The sequence below is a fragment of the Pagrus major genome, chromosome 1 (assembly GCF_040436345.1).
Source record: "Pagrus major chromosome 1, Pma_NU_1.0".
Classification (NCBI taxonomy): domain Eukaryota; kingdom Metazoa; phylum Chordata; class Actinopteri; order Spariformes; family Sparidae; genus Pagrus; species Pagrus major.
Window position 1 is genome coordinate 3,497,659 of NC_133215.1, and position 20,392 is coordinate 3,518,050.

At 40.5% G+C, this 20,392-nt stretch overlaps 2 protein-coding genes across 2 annotated transcripts in view; one reads left to right on the forward strand and one right to left on the reverse strand.

Annotated features, from left to right (window-relative positions):
- Nucleotides 1-20,392, forward strand: part of nup133 (nucleoporin 133) — a 426,297-nt gene that overhangs the window by 159,725 nt on the left and 246,180 nt on the right. The gene's annotated exons all lie outside the window — the stretch shown is intronic.
- On the reverse strand, nucleotides 5,348-8,134 carry LOC141001522 (uncharacterized). The gene is made up of 3 exons (XM_073472623.1): nucleotides 8,025-8,134; nucleotides 7,613-7,648; nucleotides 5,348-7,188 (listed from the first exon to the last, which is right to left on the reverse strand). Exons 1-3 carry the CDS (start codon nucleotides 8,120-8,122, stop codon nucleotides 6,381-6,383), a joined length of 942 nt encoding a protein of 313 aa, XP_073328724.1. The 5' UTR covers nucleotides 8,123-8,134; the 3' UTR covers nucleotides 5,348-6,380.

Genomic DNA, 20,392 nt, shown 5'->3' on the forward strand with positions numbered 1-20,392 from the left:
CTATGAAGACACGACAAGACAAACATCTCTTCTCTGCCTTTCTATTTTAGTCCACAGAACAAGAACGCATGGTTTGATTCAACACTGAAAATTAAAGTGCGCTCGGAGGATCAGGCTTCATCATCAGGCTCATTTCAGTCACACAGAGTCTCAACAAACAACTTAAAGGCTCGGCTGTATGAAACACACTTATTTCCCCATTTATTTAAGAATTTCAAATATACAGTGCATGTTGTATAAAGAGTACACAAATGTTCACATTTTTACATTCAATTAAACAAAAAATATGACATGTGGGCAATCTGTCAAGCCACTTCATTTTGTGAGTGTAATATTTTGCTAAAATACTAATTAAATGTGTTATGTACATTTCATCTGGGGAGAAGTTAGAGATCAGTAAAATATCAAACTTTGTCAGAGTGACATCTTTTTCCAGCATTTCTGAAAGGTAATTCTGTTAATCAAGCCAAAAAGCAGCGGCATGGAAACAATCTGTAAAACATGTTCAAAAGTTTCTCCCTCACAATCACAAAAAAAGCATCTGTTGTTTACATCCTTGGTTGTTTGTAACCTAATGACTGATGCAGGGATTTTCTAACCAGAACTTATATCAAACAAACATTCGGTCTATTGGAGCAACAGTGTTTTTTGTCTTTCATACTCTTTGTGATATGAGCTTCTCACGTAAACAGCATTTTCATTATTTTATTAGTATTGTATTTTAGTCAGATTTTCCATGAAGACAAATTCAAGCCAGACTAATAAACAAAGAAAACAACTTCCTGTCCTTATATCTGATATTTCCAGAGGAATTTTAGCTCAACTCAACCACCAGCTGGAGTTTTTTTTTAAATAAGAAAAAGTTTAACATTAACACCTAAATCTCAACCAACCATTTGTTGTTAGTAATCTCATAACAAATTGCGTTTTTATATTTTAAATATCTGTTTTATATTTTACAAACTGAGCAGGGAAATGACTACAAGCTACTTCCGGCGGCCATCTTTGTTTGAAATGGGTCGCGGTCGGCAGCTTTTGACAAGTTTAACGCATCTTCAAGGTGTCGCGGACGGTTTGTCTGTTTTAGAGCTGGATACACGTTTTTTGGCGACCTGGAAGTACTGTGAAGACAGCGGTAAGTGTTGTCAAGCGAGCTGCGGGGATTTTAGTTTGGTTTTATTCGTCTGTGAGAAAACCTGTGCGTTATTGTGATGTTTACTGCTAGCTTAACTGCTAGCTTAACTGTTAGCTTAACTGTTAGCTTAGGGCTAGGTTACCTGCGGCTGTTCTGGCTCCCTGTGGCCTCGACATTTTACATGTAAATGAATAATATTTTTTATATCTTTTTTTATCATCACTGTGTTAGGCCTTCAGTGATTCTTACATTCTCCAACAGTAAAAATGTGAAGCCTACACACCCATAATCATATCTGGTTTATCAAGTTGTGGTTAATTGGATGATCCTGAACTAATATTATTGTGTTACAAGCCCGAGGGTTGACTGCTGTTTGTGCCTGAGGATGAAAGAAGGAGGATTAACTCGCACTGTAATGGACTTTAGTCAAAATAAAATTGAAACTGTCCTGTATTTTAAGACACAAATTTGTTTTGCGGCCCCAGACAGATTTTCTTGGGGTGAGGGATGGGGCTCTTTTGATAGTAAAGGTTGTTGACACCTGGGTGACGTGAAGAAAAGTGAGCACCCTCCACACCTGCGTCCTGGTGGCATCAAGGTTATTTTAAAAATGTAATTGTTAGATCCATGTGTAACATTTTTAATGATGGAGTGTGACTGAATACCTTTACTCAAGTACTGGACTTGAGGTTTTGTGCTGATAATACTTGCGTACTTTTACTTTTGAATGCAGGGCTTTACTTGTTTTGGAGTATTTTTCATTGTGCGGTATTGTTACTGTTATCTGAATACTTCCTCAACTAATTGTTGTAGAATTGGTGAGATTAAAGTAAAAAAGTTCCTCCTTGTCCATTTGCAGAATTCAGAAACAAGCTGTAAACACCAGCAAGTTGGAGACTGGTCAGCCATTAGCTTAGCTGTGGTTTATGTATAAGACCGTTTTAAACCTCTGTTGTCTCGGTAAAAGTCGCTTGATTATTTGTCTCCTCAGAAGCTTTGGTTTAAACTTGACCTGTGTGTTAGTCTGAACCGATTGCTACGTCCTATAGAAATCAGATGAACTCCTGAAGAGGTCAGTGAATCTGAGGTTCAACTTAAACCAGCCAAGATCCCATTTAACTGACGTTGAGATTTGTACAGCTCGAATCAATTAATTATTTTTTAAAATTTGAGGCTATAATTGCAGTTTGAGGCAGTGGTACAATTGAAAATGTTGACTTGTTTACCTGTGTGTGAGAGATGTGATGTTCTGGATTTGCAAGAAAATATGAACTCATTTATTGTTGGTTGTCTCCAACAGAGATGAAGATCTTCCACTGGAGAGTTTCCGACCTTTTGATGGGAGGAATTGGTGTTTTTTGTGAGTCGTGGGGTTCAACAGGATGAGGTCCTCCCCACACACAGTGACAGTGACTGACCCGACAAAGGAGAGCCACACTGTGAGTGTCTGATATCCAGTCTAGATTTACTTACTTTCTCTACCTGTATTCTCATTGTGTATTGTTGTGAGCTGACACTCGCTGTGGATCCAGACACTAATACCCTCTCATACAGTACTGAACCTAAAGATGTTCATCTACTGCACGTTTGATCCTGTTCTTATGAGACTGCAGTAAAAATCTGTTTTATAGATTTTACGCCAAAACCATAGAATTACTCTCTATTTTGAATATATTGGAGAGTCAGTTAGATGTAGAGATGCACCGATTGACCGGCCAGGGACCAGAGTCGTCTGGTTTCAGGCATTACCGGCAGCTGGTCAGTGTCAGATCTGTCTGACTCTGTGCCAGTCACATTTACACACATGCCACTCACCTTTCAATAGGGCCTCCAGCCTGAACTGAATGTTTTATGTTATTTACTGAATTTATGTGCACTCCTTTCATTTCAGCTCAGTGTTAGGGTCTTCACTGCGTTTGGTTGACACTTTTTAAACGCCTTTCTCTTTTCCTCCGCTGCCTGTCTGTGTGCTTTTCACTGCGGGTCCACACAGACATAGGGCGGAGCAGAGACAAGGATGTTACTCACGTTGACGACAAGCTGTGTTGTTAGATCTGTTGCTCTGGCTTTCTTTTAGGAAGTAAAAGTAGTCAAGGGTTATGAATGCAAATGACAACACGGAGGCTCCGCTGTCTGAACCAGGGCAGCAAACTTCTAACTTGAGCGAATTAGTTAGACTCCTTCTGTTTTTACCCTTCACAGTAAGAGTCCTGGATACCAGTATACACTGCATAAATGCTTATCAAGGGGAACTCAAATTCACCTTAAACCATTTCAGTAACAGACCAGTGAATAAAATAGTTAACAACATGTTAGATAAAGTGGAATATACTGCAATTCATTTTCAGTTGGATGTTGTTGTTTTGTTTTTTTTTACAAAAAAAACAAAACTCTTTCCAGTAACTGCGCTTTATTTTGAAACATGTCCGAGTCCTGTACCCTGGTGCAGTTTGGGAGAAAATGTAGGAGTTAGGCCTTTTTAATAGTCAATGAAAGTTCAGACCATCAGATGATTTGGTAATGAGTTACAGGTCACCTTCAGTGACTCAACGGCTTAACGTCACTAATGATCAATTCTCTTTTCAGTGTTGTGTTGAGTTGTGAGACAGCTAATGAGCCAGTTCTGTCTTTAAGTTCATATATTTCAAATGACTAGCGCAACAAAATGGGCTTGCCGTTATTTGGACTGAGATTAACTCAGATTTTTGGACAGTTTGAACTGTATTCACTACACGTATTTTTAGTTTTCTCAAACTTATATGCAGTGTCTCTTTTTTTAGTTGGGTTTGCTTCAACAAGAAAACAAGCCATTCATATATGTATGTACGTGTTTCTGTTTCTTTCCACTGTCTATTGCCACTACTCTAATATTTGGTAATATGTACTCAAAAGGTTTTTATGTGTGTTCGCTCGCTGTAGATAATTGTTCCTCTTTCACACAGGCAGTAGACACCAGCCTGCCTCTCTTCTCCATTTCTGACAAAATTATCATCCTCAATCTGCAAGTCATAATGAAAAGGCACACTTGGTTTTACACTAAAAAACAAAAAAAACATTTCTCAGAAAGGCAACACGAGCTCCCTGAAGGACTTCTGTAAGGTTTGAAGAAAGAAATTACACATTTACAGTCTAAGAAAATAAAATAAAATGAATTAATTAGGGAAAGGTGAATAGAAAACTCTCTGGGAAGGAGTGAGAGAGTGTATCCAGGATGTACTGTCCATCATTTACCTCCTGACACAAAGCTTTTCATACTTGTCTATATCTAGTTAATCACAACAATAGAAGGAAACAACACATTTTTAATGATTAGGTCTGTTATTGGCCAATTGAGTTATTGCTCTGTCATGGAAAAAGATTAGTAGGCCGAGGACAGGAACAACAACAACTCTGCCTTAGAAAAAAAAAAAGAGACATATACTGTCGGGGCTAAAGAGTCTTTCACAACATCTGTGGTCTTTTAATTTGTTATCTTGAAAGAACAGATTCAGCACATATGATGAAAGCACCGAGGTAGACACTATAACAGTCGCCCCCCCGAAACTTTACCCTCATGTCCATCAGCATGGAGGTGAATAGATTATGATTGGATTTTCATTTATGGGTGAACTAATACTTTAAGAGACATGGCAGCATATGTCAATATAGATTTATAGGTTTTAGGCTCATCCTGTAGTATCCTGAGCGCCTCCCTCCTCCTCTATTCCTACTAACTGTTCTTACTTTACCCCGTCCACTACATTTCCCTGCACGCTGCTAAAGATAAAGTGGAATATACTGCAATTCAATTTCAGTTGGATGTTGTTTTTTACAAAAAACAACTCTGTGCAGTAACTGCGCTTTATTTTGAAACATGTTTGAGTCCTGTAACCTGGTGCAGTTTGGGAGAAAGTGTAGGCGTTGGGCCTTTTTTAATAGTCAATGTTTTATTATAAACGTACACATGTTTGCGTGAATTATGAATCTTAGGAAGAAAACTGGAATCGGTAACAGTCAGAATCAGCAGGTGAGACTGTGCATCTGTAATTAGTCGGTAGTCTTTTTATACATCAGTAAGTTAAATTGCATAATGTAATCCTGTCTTTACTAGCACACTGTACATGGAGTGTTGATTACAACTACACAACTCGACATGTTGAACAGCTGAACCACAGTAACCATAGTTCTGTAATGCAGGAGTTTCCAAATGACTGACACACAGACAGAGCAGAATGGATGCTGAGCCAAGCTTTAATCAGAAAGTGCAGAACATCACATGATTAAGAAATGATATACAGAAGTATTGAATACAAATATTTAAGTACTACAGATACTGAGTTCATTAACAGTAACCTTATTTCTTTTCTTCTTCGCCTCAGTTCAATAATGTGATGTAAAATAATTACTGCAAACTGGAAACAAAATGAAAATAAGCAGGTCACCTTCAGTGAATGTTTCCTCATCGGCTAAATGTCATTATTGATTAATTCTCTCTTCAGATTGTGAGACAGCAAATGAGCCACTTCTGTCTTTAAGTTCATATATTTCAAATTACTAGTGCAACAAAATGGGCTTGCCGTTATTTGGACTATTTAACCTTCTCAAACTTCTATGCAGTGTCTCTTTTTTTAGTTGGGTTTGCTTCAACAAGAAAACAAGCCATTCATATATGTATGTACGTGTTTCTGTTTCTTTCCACTGTCTATTGCCACTACTCTAATATTTGGTAATATGTACTCAAAAGGTTTTTATGTGTGTTCGCTCGCTGTAGATTATTGTTCCTCTTTCACACAGGCAGTAGACACCAGCCTGCCTCTCTTCTCCATTTCTGACAAAATTATCATCCTCAATCTGCAAGTCATAATGAAAAGGCACACTTGGTTTTACACTAAAAAACAAACAACATTTTCTCAGAAAGGCAGCACGAGCTCCCTGAAGGACTTCTGCAAGGTTTGAAGAAAGAAATTACACATTTACAGTCTAATAAAATTGTCAAATTAATGAAATAGGGAAAAGGCCCTTTTTTCCGCTGTCTTTGGTAGTATACTCAAATAAAAAATAATCAACAACTCTGGCCTAGCACCGTCCTAGGCCTAGAAAAAAATGACATATGCTGTCAGAGCTAGTGAGTCTTTCACAACATCTTCGGTCTTTTAATTTAAGAGATATGGCAGCATATGTTTATATAGATTTATAGATTTTAAGCTCATCCTGTAGTTTCCTGAGCACCTCCCTCCTCCTTTTGCTCCTGCTACCTCTTCTGTCTTTATCCCCACCGCTTCTTTCCTACGTTCTGACTACGTTTTCCCCCTTTCCTGACGTTGCCTCTGCCACTGTGACGACCTCCTCTCGAACTGCCAGCGTTTGTGGAAACGCATTGTTGAGGTTTTGTGTGTGAAGGTTGTGAATTCTCTGAAAAACAATAGCGGGCAACTTCTCCACCACTATCGCAGCTTGTGCACTGCATAGCACCTTGTCTGTTGCAACGGAATATGTTGCTCAGACCGACTGATCCCGCAAGTCGCTCGAGGGATCCCCGCAGAGCGTCGTCAGGTATGGGATTACCACGCAGCTGGAATATGTTGGAAAACACAACAGCGTAGTTAGTCCATTTCCGAATCACTTTAATGCTATTAAGAATGCTCAAATCACTTGATTCACTTGTGCATCTTTGATCACATGGGGAAGCAAAAATGTAGAAAAGCAACAAATCTTTTTTTTTAAATGTTCTGAACAAGGTGTTAATGCCCTGCAGAGTACGGTACTCTGCATGATCTGCTCTACCCTCCCAAACTTTATCAGGACACATTTGCTTAACATCAGCCCATGTCTTAACCCCTCGAGGACATTGTGACAGAACATCACCCCATTGCACATATCCATCAGGACACTGATCCACAACATTGGGCCATCTCAGAACCGTGGCTGCAACCACCCTCGTGCCGGCGTACACGTCACAATGAAGAATCTTCCTCCTGACTCGGTCTCCATCGCCAGTCACTTGACTGATGTCATATATCTTCTTGCGTTCGTTGTATGGGATGGTTACTGCCAGGCTGAACATCGGGTTTGTTCTGTCAGAACAAAACAGATCCAAAAAACATAAACCAGGTGTTATTTAAAACAGTTGAGCGATATAGAAAGTGAGAGACCAAACCAAATTGCAGAATTCAGTCACATGTTACCACTGCCAGTATCTCTGTTTGATTATCAAATAAAATACCTTTATAATAAATATAACAAATATACACATAATAAATATAATAAATTTCAAAATAAGTTGAACAATTAATCCTGAAGTAGATGCATTGTTATTGTGAATTTAAAAACAAGCATATGGAAAATACCACTTTGTATAATGTAGCGTTTTTCTGTCAGTTTCTGGTGCTTGTTTTACGTGTTTGTCTGTTTCTGTTGTTTCGCTCTGCTGTAAAGCAGATTGTAACTATTATTTTAAAAAGCACTATATGAGTAACTTTTACTTAGTTCCTTACTGACCTTCCACCATTGCTGCTCGTGTAGCTTGGTGTGTACCTGCCACAAGAAACGGGTGCAAAATGTTACTGCTATCGATCATTTGATACAGAAGATAAGAACCTGATGTGATAATTGGAAAGGTGCACTGGTTATACAGTTGTCAGAAATGGGTTTTGTATGAAAAGGAAACAATAAACACAACAACCCACCACATTATATTAGAAATGTATCAATACGAAGAACTTGTACTCGCCCAATTCAGTTTTCTTAGCACATTAAACTGAGATAAAACGACTCCTCAGACAGCTATTACTTTTTGTGAAATTATGAAATGGAATGACAAAGGTAACTTGACAAGAGTTTGTCATGTTTCCTGGTTGGATTGTTTTTAGGAATTGGTTGTATTTTTGTGTATAAGTAGAAGTCAACTCACTCGTTCAAGATCTGATCTACAAATTTTGCAAGTTGGTTCTGGTTCACAGCTGCCAAACTGTTTCCATCGAACAGCAACAAGCAGAGTGTCACAGCCATCCAGCACCAGCCAGCCATCTGAGTGTTACACACACAGCATCGGCACAGAGCATTAGTACAGTACATTACAGTACAATAACATCTCTGGTTACTGACTGATACATGATTACTTGATTATCAAAATATTTCTATAAAGAAAATATACAAATACTCTGTCGTATATGTCCTATATTGTTTGCTAGTTCAAACTTATTTTTGGCGAACCTGCACCAACCTGACAAATTCCAATGCATCATTAAAAGCAGGCGTAATTCATTTTTTGCACTGAGTTTTACCAAAATTAGTAAGTGTTCCTTTAAAACCTTAAAATCAAGGCATGGGGATGAATACCACTGACTTTTCTCAATCTTTCAGTCCATTACAACACCTTGCTTTGAGGTTATGTAGAGAAAAAAAAACATTTACTTGTCCACATGTTTTTGTCTTTTGTATTCTAAAATATGATTTGTACTCAATTCCATGAAAAATCTTTTACCTGCTTTGGTGGAGAAAGATGTCGCACAAATGCAAGTGATTCGGTTTCCTTCTCAGTGCAGGGTGCGTTCTCAGTGAATTCACACTGAGGGAAGTGACATTTTTATAGTAAAGAGCCTGACCGAGGCCAAACCCTCAGAGTGGCCTGATGTCCTTATTTGAACATGTTTCTGAGAAGTGATGAACAGAAGAAACCATCTACATTTAAATGATACAGTTACAGCTGAAAATGACAACAGAAATAAATACGTAATAACGAAATTAATAAATATGTTTTGAATCAAACTACAGGTAACCATAGTTCTGTACTGCAGGAGTTTCCAAATGACTGACACACAGACAGAGCAGAATGGATGCTGAGCCATGCTTTAATCAGAAAGTACAGAACATCACATGATTTAAAAATGATATACAGAAGTATTGAATACAATTATATTAGTACTACAGATACTGAGTTCATTAACAGTAACCTTATTTCTTTTCTTCTTCGCCTCAGTTTAATAATGTGATGTAAAATAATTACTGCAAACTGGAAACAAAATGAAAATAAGCAGGTCACCTTCAGTGAATGTTTCCTCATCGGCTAAATGTGATTATTGATCAATTCTCTCTTCAGATTGTGAGACAGCAAATGAGCCACTTCTGTCTTTAAGTTCATATATTTCAAATTACTAGTGCAACAAAATGGGCTTGTCGTTATTTGGACTATTTAACCTTCTCAAACTTATATGCAGTGTCTCTTTTTTTAGTTGGGTTTGCTTCAACAAGAAAACAAGCCATTCATATATGTATGTACGTGTTTCTGTTTCTTTCCACTGTCTATTGCCGCTACTCTAATATTTGGTAATATGTACTCAAAAGGTTTTTATGTGTGTTCGCTCGCTGTAGATAATTGTTCCTCTTTCACACAGGCAGTAGACACCAGCCTGCCTCTCTTCTCCATTTCTGACAAAATTATCATCCTCAATCTGCAAGTCATAATGAAAAGGCACACTTGGTTTTACACTAAAAAACAAACAACATTTTCTCAGAAAGGCAACACGAGCTCCCTGAAGGACTTCTGTAAGGTTTGAAGAAAGAAATTACACATTTACAGTCTAATAAAATTTTCAAATTAATGAAATATGGAAAAGGCCCTTTTTTCCGCTGTCTTTGGTAGTCTACTCAAATAAAAAATAATCAACAACTCTGGCCTAGCACCGGCCTAGGCCTAGAAAAAAATTACATATGCTGTCAGAGCTAAAGAGTCTTTCACAACATCTTCGGTCTTTTAATTTAAGAGATATGGCAGCATATGTTTATATAGATTTATAGATTTTAAGCTCATCCTGTAGTTTCCTGAGCACCTCCCTCCTCCTTTTGCTCCTGCTACCTCTTCTGTCTTTATCCCCACCGCTTCTTTCCTACGTTCTGACTTCGTTTTCCCACTCTCCTGACGTTGCCTCTGCCACTGTGACCTCCTCCTCTTGAACTGCCAGCGTTTGTGGAAACACCTTGTTGAGGTTTTGTGAGTGAAGGTTGTGAATTCTCTGAAAAACAATAGCGGGCAACTTTTCCACGACTATCGCAGCTTGTGCACTGCATAGCACCTTGTCTGTTGCAACGGAATATGTTGCTCAGACCGACTGATCCCCCAAGTCGCTCGAGGGCTCCCTGTAAATCCTGGTCAGGTATGAAATTACCACCACGCGGCTGGAATATGTTGGAAAACACAACAGCGTAGTTAGTCCATTTCCGAATCACTTTAATGCTATTAAGAATGCTCCAATGACTTGATTCGCTTGTGCATCTTTTATCACACGGGGAAGCAAGAACGTAGAAAAGCAACAAATCATTTTTGTTAAGATTATTGACCAAGGTGTTAATGCCCTGCAGAGTACGGTACTCTGCATGATCTGCTCTACCCTCCCTAACTTCATTAGGACACTTTTTATTGACATCAGCCCATGTCTTAACCCCTCGAGGACATTTTCTCAGAACATCACTCCATTGCACATGTCCACGAGGACACTGATCCACAACATTGGGCCATCTCAGAACCGTGGCTGCAACCACCCTCGTGCCGGCGTACACGTCACAACTAAGAATCTCCTCCTTCACTTGGTTTCCATCGTCAGTGACTTGACTGATGTCATACATCTTCTTGCGTTCGTTGTATGGGATGGTTACTGCCAGGCTGAACATCGGGTTTCTTCTGTCAGAACAAAACAGATCCAAAAAACATAAACCAGGTGTTATTTAAAACAGTTGAGCGATATACAAAGTGAGAGACCAAACCAAATTGCAGAATTCAGTCACATGTTGCCACTGCCAGTATCTCTGTTTGATTATCAAATAAATATAACAAATATACACATAATAAATATAATAAACATTAAAATAAGTTAAACTATTTATCCTGAAGTAGATGCATTGTTATTGTGAATTTAAAAACAAGCATATGGAAAATACCACTTTGTATAATGTAGCGTTTTTCTGTCAGTTTCTGGTGCTTGTTTTACGTGTTTGTCTGTTTCTGTCGTTTCGCTCTGCTGTAAAGCAGATTGTAACTATTATTTTAAAAAGCACTATATGAGTAACTTTTACTTAGTTCCTTACTGACCTTCCACCATTGCTGCTCGTGTAGCTTGGTGTGTACCTGCCACAAGAAACGGGTGCAAAATGTTACTGCTATCGATCATTTGATACAGAAGATAAGAACCTGATGTGATAATTGGAAAGGTGCACTGGTTATACAGTTGTCAGAAATGGGTTTTGTTTGAAAAGGAAACGATAAACACAACAGCCCACCACATTATATTAGAAATGTATCAATACGAAGAACTTGTACTCGCTCAATTCAGTTTTCTTAGCACATTAAACTGAGATAAAACGACTCCTCAGACAGCTATTACTTTTTGTGAAATTATGAAATGGAATGACAAAGGTAACTTGACAAGAGTTTGTCATGTTTCCTGGTTGGATTGTTTTTAGGAATTGGTTGTATTTTTGTGTATAAGTAGAAGTCGACTCACTTGTTCAAGATCTGATCTACAATTGGTGCAAGTTGGTTCTGGTCCACAGCTGCCAAACTGTTTCCATCGAACAGCAACAAGCAGAGTGTCACAGCCATCCAGCACCAGCCAGCCATCTGAGTGTTACACACACAGCATCGGCACAGAGCATTTAGTACAGTACAGTACAGTACAATAACATCTCTGGTTACTGACTGATACATCATTACTTGATTATCAAAATATTTCTATAAAAAGAAAATATTCAAATACTCTGTCCTATATGTCTAACCTGAAGTCACATTAACTGCCGAGCTCAGTAAGGAAACTGGAAATGTTTTTTGTTGCTAAAAGATCATTAAGCTGCTGACTCATGACAATCATGGGAAATTAAGGGAAATTCAATGTGTCTATCCTGTAATTGCCACCTGCAGCCACAGTGGACTCTGCTCAGTGCTACAGTCTCACTTTAATGTGGCTTAATAACATCTTCGGGAACTGAAAAGGCCAGTGAGACTCTTGAATATGCCTTTATAAGGAAAATATGTATGAAAATAAGGCTTTACTGTTACTACGGTCCATATTTCCAACTTGTTTGCTAGTTCAAACTTATTTTTGGCCAACCTGCACCAACCTGACAAATTCCAATGCATCATTAAAAGCAGGTTAAAATCATTTTTTGCACTGAGTTTTACCAAAATTAGTAAGTGTTCCTTTAAAATCGTAAAATCAAGGCATGGGGATGAATACCGCCGACTTTTCTCAATCTTTCAGTCCATTACAACACCTTGCTTTGAGGTTATGTAGAGAGAAAAAAAACATTTACTTGTCCACATGTTTTTGTGTTTTGTATTCTAAAATATGATTTGTACTCAATTCCATGAAAAATCTTTTACCTGCTTTGGTGGAGAAAGATGTCGCACAAATGCAAGTGACTCGGTTTCCTTCTCAGTGCAGGGTGCGTTCTCAGTGAATTCACACTGAGGGAAGTGACATTTTTATAGTAAAGAGGCTGACCGAGGCCAAACCCTCAGAGTGGCCTGATGTCCTTATTTGAACATGTTTCTGAGAAGTGATGAACAGAAGAAACCATCTACATTTAAATGATACAGTGACAACAGAAATAAATATGTAATAACGAAATAAATAAATATATCTGCAGCACCATACCTGCGGTGTCTTTCAGCTTTTCCTGTGGGCCTCCAGTTTTAGCATTTCTTCTTTTGAACATTTCTTTCTTTGGGTCTTGTACTTTTGTTTACATATCTAGGTTTATATGTCGATCTTCCACCGCTGGTGTTGCAGCTGCATCTGCCATTATTTCTGTGTTGTGAAGTGTCTTATTTTACCCGTAACTCATTGCGCAACCTGCTATCTAAGTCAGTCTGACATTAGTCACTCTTAAGGAAGCTCGATGCTAAGGAGGAGGAGCTGTTATCCCCAGGCTGAGAAAGCTATCACACTGGCACACTCCTGGCACATCGGGCTAACCCTGACTTTAGCTGAGGGCTTGCTGGGGACCATAAATGTCTGTGCAAAATTTCACGGTGGTAGTTTTTTGTTGGAATTGTTGGGGTTATTGTTGAGATATTTCAGTAAGGACTAAAAATTTGCAGCGTTCCAAAATAAGTGAAAGTTGTGAAATTGACAATTGTTGTTCGATGGCGACCTCCAGTTAACAAAATTTCATGTTGCATTTAAATATAAAAACTCAAGTTTTAGCCTTAAAAAAAAAAGTTATCATCACTTCTACAGTAAAGTGTCTTGCTCCGACATACATAAGCTGCTGTGTGGTGACATTGTGTAGCCATATATTGTTATTCAAACATAAATTAGAGAGCCGGTTGTTGTTCTGTTCATATTCAGCACGTTTAAACTTTTATGTCAGTCAGTGGTTTTAATAACACCCCAATGATATTGGAGGGTGATTTATTTACGGTTGTCAAACACTTCAAACATCAGCCCAGGTGACATTATTTGCTAAACCAAGTTGCACTTTCACTCCTGTTTACAAGAATTTACACAATGTGTTAAGAAAATAAGTTGCAATAAGGGCTGCACAATGAATCGTAACATTATCAAAAATTGCACTATCCAGATTGCATAGGCTGCTTTTTTTTTTTTTGATGAAGTGAACTGTGTGACAAAAAGCATTATAATGAAGAACTGTAGTGCTGCGTTTGTTTGGTACAGTTCCCAGCAAATGGCACATCAGGATTTTCACAGTTTTATGCCTCCGTGCCAGTGATGGCCGTGGATGAGCTAGTTGGATTTGTGTGGTTTCACAAATCTGATCACAAAACATATTTTTGGCCATTACTCGACAATTCACTTGATGAGTGTGAGCACAAAATTTACACAGCTAGTTAGCTATAAGCAGCTGGTAGGCAGCATGATCCTGTGGTGTGATAAGTTCACAGTAAATAAACAAATGTACGGAAGTTCTGCAGCTGACGAATCTAGGATGGTGGTGAAAAAGTTCATCCTGAGCCCTGGATATGGTGTTATGGGTGTGCACATTGAAGAGTTTGCTCTTGACTACATCTTTCTGCCACTGTTGATCTCAGTGGTACTGAAATATAAACTGGGTTGTTCTGATTGTTTTCAGGTGTTACCAAATGATTGACACACAGACCAGAATGGATGCTTAGCGAAGCTTTATTCAGGTTAAACAGACATAAAGAGATGTGTGTAATGTGTAATGAGTACAATGACATGAGTACTGTGAATACTGAGGACAGTAAAATAAATGTGTTCAGGTTAAAATGCAAAACAAGAAAACAAAAAAATGCTTTATTTGATTTAAAAAAACAAACATTTTAAAACTGAGTTTTGATAATAGAGTTGGGACTAAACATGTCTAATGTTAGTTTGTGCCCTTTTTCTAACAACAACAAAAAAAATGCTGCTTCTTTATTTTTTCATGGGTCTATCTTTTAATCTGTATAATCAATAGGTGCTCAAGTCCCTCTAATCAACACATAATGATAATGAAAGTACAATACTGCCGTGAATGTGGTCATCACATGAACATATAATGACTCTGGGATGGGATTCAGATCAATAATAAAAAGCACTAATACATGTGAGAATTTCGGAATATCAAATGTCCCTACAAAAGTACAGGTAAAAGAATATATTGCTAGTACTATCAGTTTTTATTTTTTAATTTTATTTATTTAATTATTTTGCAATTTGGCTTCATATGAATGTCATTGTATCAGTGTGAGAAATTACTTGAGAATTATGCTTGCTCTATAGAGTAATAATATAGTAATATAGTGAACTCGTTTGTTCTCAAAGCGAAGGAAATCCGTCGCAGTCAAGGTGGATTTGTGGAGCTGCTGAAGTTCTAACAAATCTGTTTCACCTGAATCACAGCTATCCTCTGCGTCTACCGCCTCCACTGCGTCTGCCGCCTCCTCTACGCCTGCCGCCTCCTCTGCGTCTACCGCCTCCTCTGCGCCTGACGCCTCCTCTGCGCCTGACGCCTCCTCTGCGCCTGACGCCTCCTCTGCGCCTGACGCCTCCTCTGCGCCTGACGCCTCCTCTGCGCCTGACGCCTCCTCTGCGCCTGACGCGTCCTCTGCGCCTGACGCGTCCTGTGCGCCTGACGCGTCCTGTGCGCCTGACGCGTCCTCTGCGTCTGACGCCTCCTCTACGCCTGACGCCTCCTCTACGCCTGACGCCTCCTCTACGCCTGACGCCTCCTCTACGCCTGACGCCTCCTCTACGCTTGACGCCTCCTCTACGCCTGACGCCTCCTCTACGCTTGACGCCTCCTCTGCGTCTGACGCCTCCTCTACGCCTGCTGCGTCCTCTGCGTCTGACGCCTCCTCTACGCTTGACGCCTCCTCTGCGTCTGACGCCTCCTCTACGCTTGACGCCTCCTCTACGCTTGACGCCTCCTCTACGCTTGACGCCTCCTCTACGCTTGACGCCTCCCCTGCGTCTGACGCCTCCCCTACGCCTGACGCCTCCTCTGCGCCTGCTGCGTCCTCTGCGCCTGACGCCTCCTCTGCGCCTGACGCCTCCTCTACGCTTGACGCCTCCTCTACGCTTGACGCCTCCCCTGCGTCTGACGCCTCCCCTACGCCTGACGCCTCCTCTACGCCTGCTGCGTCCTCTGCGCCCTCTACGCCTGACGCCTCCTCTACGTCTGACGCCTCCTCTACGTCTGACGCCTCCTCTATGTCTGACGCCTCCTCTGCGCCTGCTGCGTCCTCTGCGTCTGACGCCTCCTCTACGCTTGACGCCTCCTCTGCGTCTGACGCCTCCTCTACGCTTGACGCCTCCTCTACGCTTGACGCCTCCTCTACGCTTGACGCCTCCTCTACGCTTGACGCCTCCCCTGCGTCTGACGCCTCCCCTACGCCTGACGCCTCCTCTACGCCTGACGCCTCCTCTACGTCTGACGCCTCCTCTACGCCTGCTGCGTCCTCTGCGTCTGACGCCTCCTCTACGCTTGACGCCTCCTCTACGCTTGACGCCTCCTCTGCGTCTGACGCCTCCTCTACGCTTGACGCCTCCTCTGCGTCTGACGCCTCCTCTGCGTCTGACGCCTCCTCTGCGTCTGACGCCTCCTCTACGCTTGACGCCTCCTCTGCGCTTGACGCCTCCTCTGCGCCTGACGCCTCCTCTGCGTCTGACGCCTCCTCTGCGTCTGACGCCTCCTCTGCGCCTGACGCCTCCTCTGCGCCTGACGCCTCCTCTGCGCCTGACGCCTCCTCTGCGCCTGACACCTCCTCTACGCCTGCTGCCTCCTCTGCGCCTGACGCCTCCTCTGCGTCTGCTGCTTCCTCTGCGTTTTCCCCCTCGTCTTTGCCTTCTCATTCGTCTGCCTTTTCGCCCCTCACGCTTTTTCATTCCCCTGCCTTTTCGCCCCTTACGCCTCCTCATTCGTCTGTCTTTTCGCCCCTTACGCCTTCTCATTCGTCTGTCTTTTCGCCCCTTACGCTTTTTCATTCGTCTGCCTTTTCGCCCCTTACGCCTCCTCATTCGTCTGTCTTTTCGCCCCTTACGCCTCCTCATTCGTCTGTCTTTTCGCCCCTTACGCCTTCTCATTCGTCTGTCTTTTCGCCCCTTACGCTTTCTCATTCGTCTGTCTTTTCGCTCCTTGCGCTTTTTCATTCGTCTGTCTTTACATTCTTTACGCCTTCTCATTCCTCTGCATTTCCCCCCTCTTGAGGGTGGCGCACCTCCATTTGGATATACGCCGTTTCCAATAACATTATCGAGACCACCTTGTGAGGGTGGCGCACCTTCGTTTGGAATTACGCCATTTCCAATACCATTATCGGGACAGCCTTGTGAAGGTGGCGCACATCCATTTGGATTTACGCCATTTCCAATATCAATATGAACACCGCCTTGTGAGGAAGGTGCACCTCCATTTGGATTTCCGTCATTTCCAATACCAATATGAATACCACCTTGTGAGGAAGGCGCACCTCCATTTGGATTTCCGTCATTTCCAATACCAATATGAATACCACCTTGTGAGGAAGGCACACCTTCATTTTTGTTTCCACTGCCATTATCAAGATCACCTTGTGAGGAAGGGGGACCTTCATCTTCATTTTCATTTTCACTACCATTATCAACTCCACCTTGACTGCCTGTGGATGACTTGGGGGGCTGGCTAGGGCTGGGACCTGACATTGTATTGTCTGAAACACAAGAGTGTGCAACTTCATCATCACTAGAGCAACTAGTGCAGTGCATCCTACCATCCTGTTTATTACAACGGAATATGTTACTTAGACCGATTGCACCTCGGGCACCATTGTAAGTCCCAAGTTGCTCAAGGTCTCCACTCAGCTCTTCCTCAGTATTGAGCGTACCATCACTGGGTTTGAATATCTTAGAAAACACAATGGCATAATTACTCCATTGCAGAATGTGATTAATCCTTTTGAGGATGTTCTCACGATGATTGCCCGTAGTACATTTTGCAACACATGGGGAGGCATAAGCATAGAGAAGCAAAAATTCACGGTCCTTCTTATGGCTAAACAAGTCGTCCAGGTGGTCCACAACGCGTGACTCTGCATTACCATCTCCTCCTTCACCCCCACTCAGAATTCTGGCTGCAACCAACCTCCTGCCGATGTACACCTCATTCTTGTTGAGCTTTTTCTTCACAGCACCAACGGGATCACTTTTAGAGACAGCTCCAAGGATATCCTCGATATTCTGGTTCTGGTCATCTGGGATCCTTACAGCCAGACTCAACTTGCCGTCTGTCTGGTACCTGTCAAAGGAAAAAGATAAAAGACATTCCACTATGTGTTTAAGATCTTTTGGAGCAGAAGATGACATCGTTCCACCAACACCCATTCCTTTGGTGGATTTCAAAAGGTCTTCGTCTCTGCACCTCAGCAGTCCGTCGCCGCATTCTCCTTAAAAATACCTTCAAAAAAAGTGCCTTTGGAGTTGGGCTGCTTGTGCTACCGGTCATTATACATATATGCTTCTCCCGCACCTTGCTTTTCTAAAAAATGCTAGAAAACAGTGATGTGCAGTGGAGGAGAGGAGCATCTCGTCAATAAACAAATAAAGATATGGATAAAATGTTATAACTTTCTTTGTTGGGAACACTAATCTGATTGGCAGTATTTTTGAGTTGTTGATACAAAAAGTGAACTACACTCTTAAGCGCTAATTGAAATTGAGATGTAGATTGAAAACGGCTTCTATATTTCTGCCTGTGTGTTTTATAAGTTGACCACGATGTGTCACAGTATTGCTTGAAATATAATCGGTACCAGTGACTAGAACTTCAGCTTTTTTACATCCTCGATTCCCAAAAAGATTGGACACTGTGTTAAATGTTAATGAAAACAGAACAAAAGCTTAAGTTGTTTGGCTTTTCCCTTTGGCTTGATGGTTTGTGGAGATCAGAAGCACTTTTTCATAGCTACTGTACCTGTGTGCTGTCACAATACTAGTTTGTGGACATGTTTTCCACACAAATTACAACTCCAGCTACATTCTTTGTACTTGTAATCTTTATTTTAGGGACCCAGCATTATTATTCTCAGCCTTGCTTTGTAAGTATTTGTTCTACCTTCTATACCCCACAGCAACATCCTGCTATATTTCAGCTCCTTGTGATGTCTGACACATCTTCAAATAGCACAATTATTTTATTTAGTGATACAGAAGTCGACTCACTTTTTCAAGATGCCATCTACAATTTCTGTAAGCCTGTTCTGGTCCACATCAGCCAGACTGTTTTCAGTAGAGAGGAAGAAGGCGAGCACTGCAACCATCCAGCAGAGGCCAGCCATCTGCACACAGGTCAAGATAGGTAGCATTTAAAGTAAGTAGAGTGTTTTTTAAAGACAGTATCATCATGAACAGGATTAAAAACAGAAAATAATAATAACTAGAGCAAATATATGATCTCAAAATATAAATACTAATAAAGTAATCGTCACAGATTAAAACATGCCTTCATAGTTATCATATCAAAAATGATACCTTAAAGTTATATTTCACTCAAGGCAGTTTGTATTAATGATAGTGAGAATAAAAAAGCAGGAAAAGCCATAAAGCCACCTATATGCTCTGACCGGATCACTTGATGCTAAAAGCTCTGTTTTAGCACTCTGGGCTAAAAGGGAGGTTTTGTTTTGGGGGATATTGAAGCTGTTTCGGATCAGTACTTTTATGGTTCATGCCATCTCAAAAAAGTGGGATTTTCAGCTCTGAAGCTATAATTGGTGAGATCAGAGGCACTTTATAACTTCTAGATGTGATAAAACTATATGAATACTACATAGAATCAACTACTGGTTGCAACAAAATGAAAACTAGTGGAGATATAAATTTTTTCTTTGTTCAAGTAAAAAATATTACTATTAATCTAATTACTGAAAACATTCTGCAACGACAGTTTACATGAATACATGTTGTGGCATATTCGACTGACGTGTTTCAGCTTGTGGCTTTCATCAGGGTCATCAAAAAAACAAATCGCAAACAACATTAAAATAAGGTAGCTATGAAAAAAAAAATTTCTAAAGTTTAAAAAAAAGATATATAAAAGGCAACCAATCATATACATCCACACACATATCAGCCAATATAGCACCCAAAGAGGCTGGTTGGTTATGTGGTCATGTGGCTTCTGGCCAATCGTTGTTAAAGAGTGACAGAGAGGTGAGGGGAGTGTCTAATAAAGGACGTTAAAGACACCATATTTGGGCCATAGAGCAACCGAGAGGTGGTACTTACATTTTTAAGAAGGAGGACTTTTTATGAAGTGCTTCATACAGACAAAGACGGAGGAGCAACAAGAAACATCATAAAAAGCATGAGAAATGACATGGTAAAAAATTATTTTAATTATAACACAGTTCATTGTGAAAACACACTATAAAACCACATTAATTGATTTTTTATTTAAAAAGTTTATTTCCAGGGGGGATTGAATAAGGATGTTTCAATGAATTAGTTTTAATAGTGGTTCTTAAAAAAGTTAACGTGGTTTTGTAGTGTTTTTTGATATTTCTTTTCATTCTTTATGCTTTTTATGATGGTTCTTGTTGTAGCGCCTTTATAAAAAGTTCTCCTCCTTACAAATCTAAGAACCACCTCTCGGTTGCTCTTCTCAAATTTATTGAGCAAATATGGTGTCATTAATGTCCTTTATTAGACACTCCCCTCACCTCTCTGTCACTCTTAAACAATGTTTGACCTGAAGCCACATGATTGCATAACCAACCAGCCTCTGAGGGAGCTCCACTGGCTGATATGAGTGCGGATGTATATGATTGGTTGTCTTTTATATTGTTAT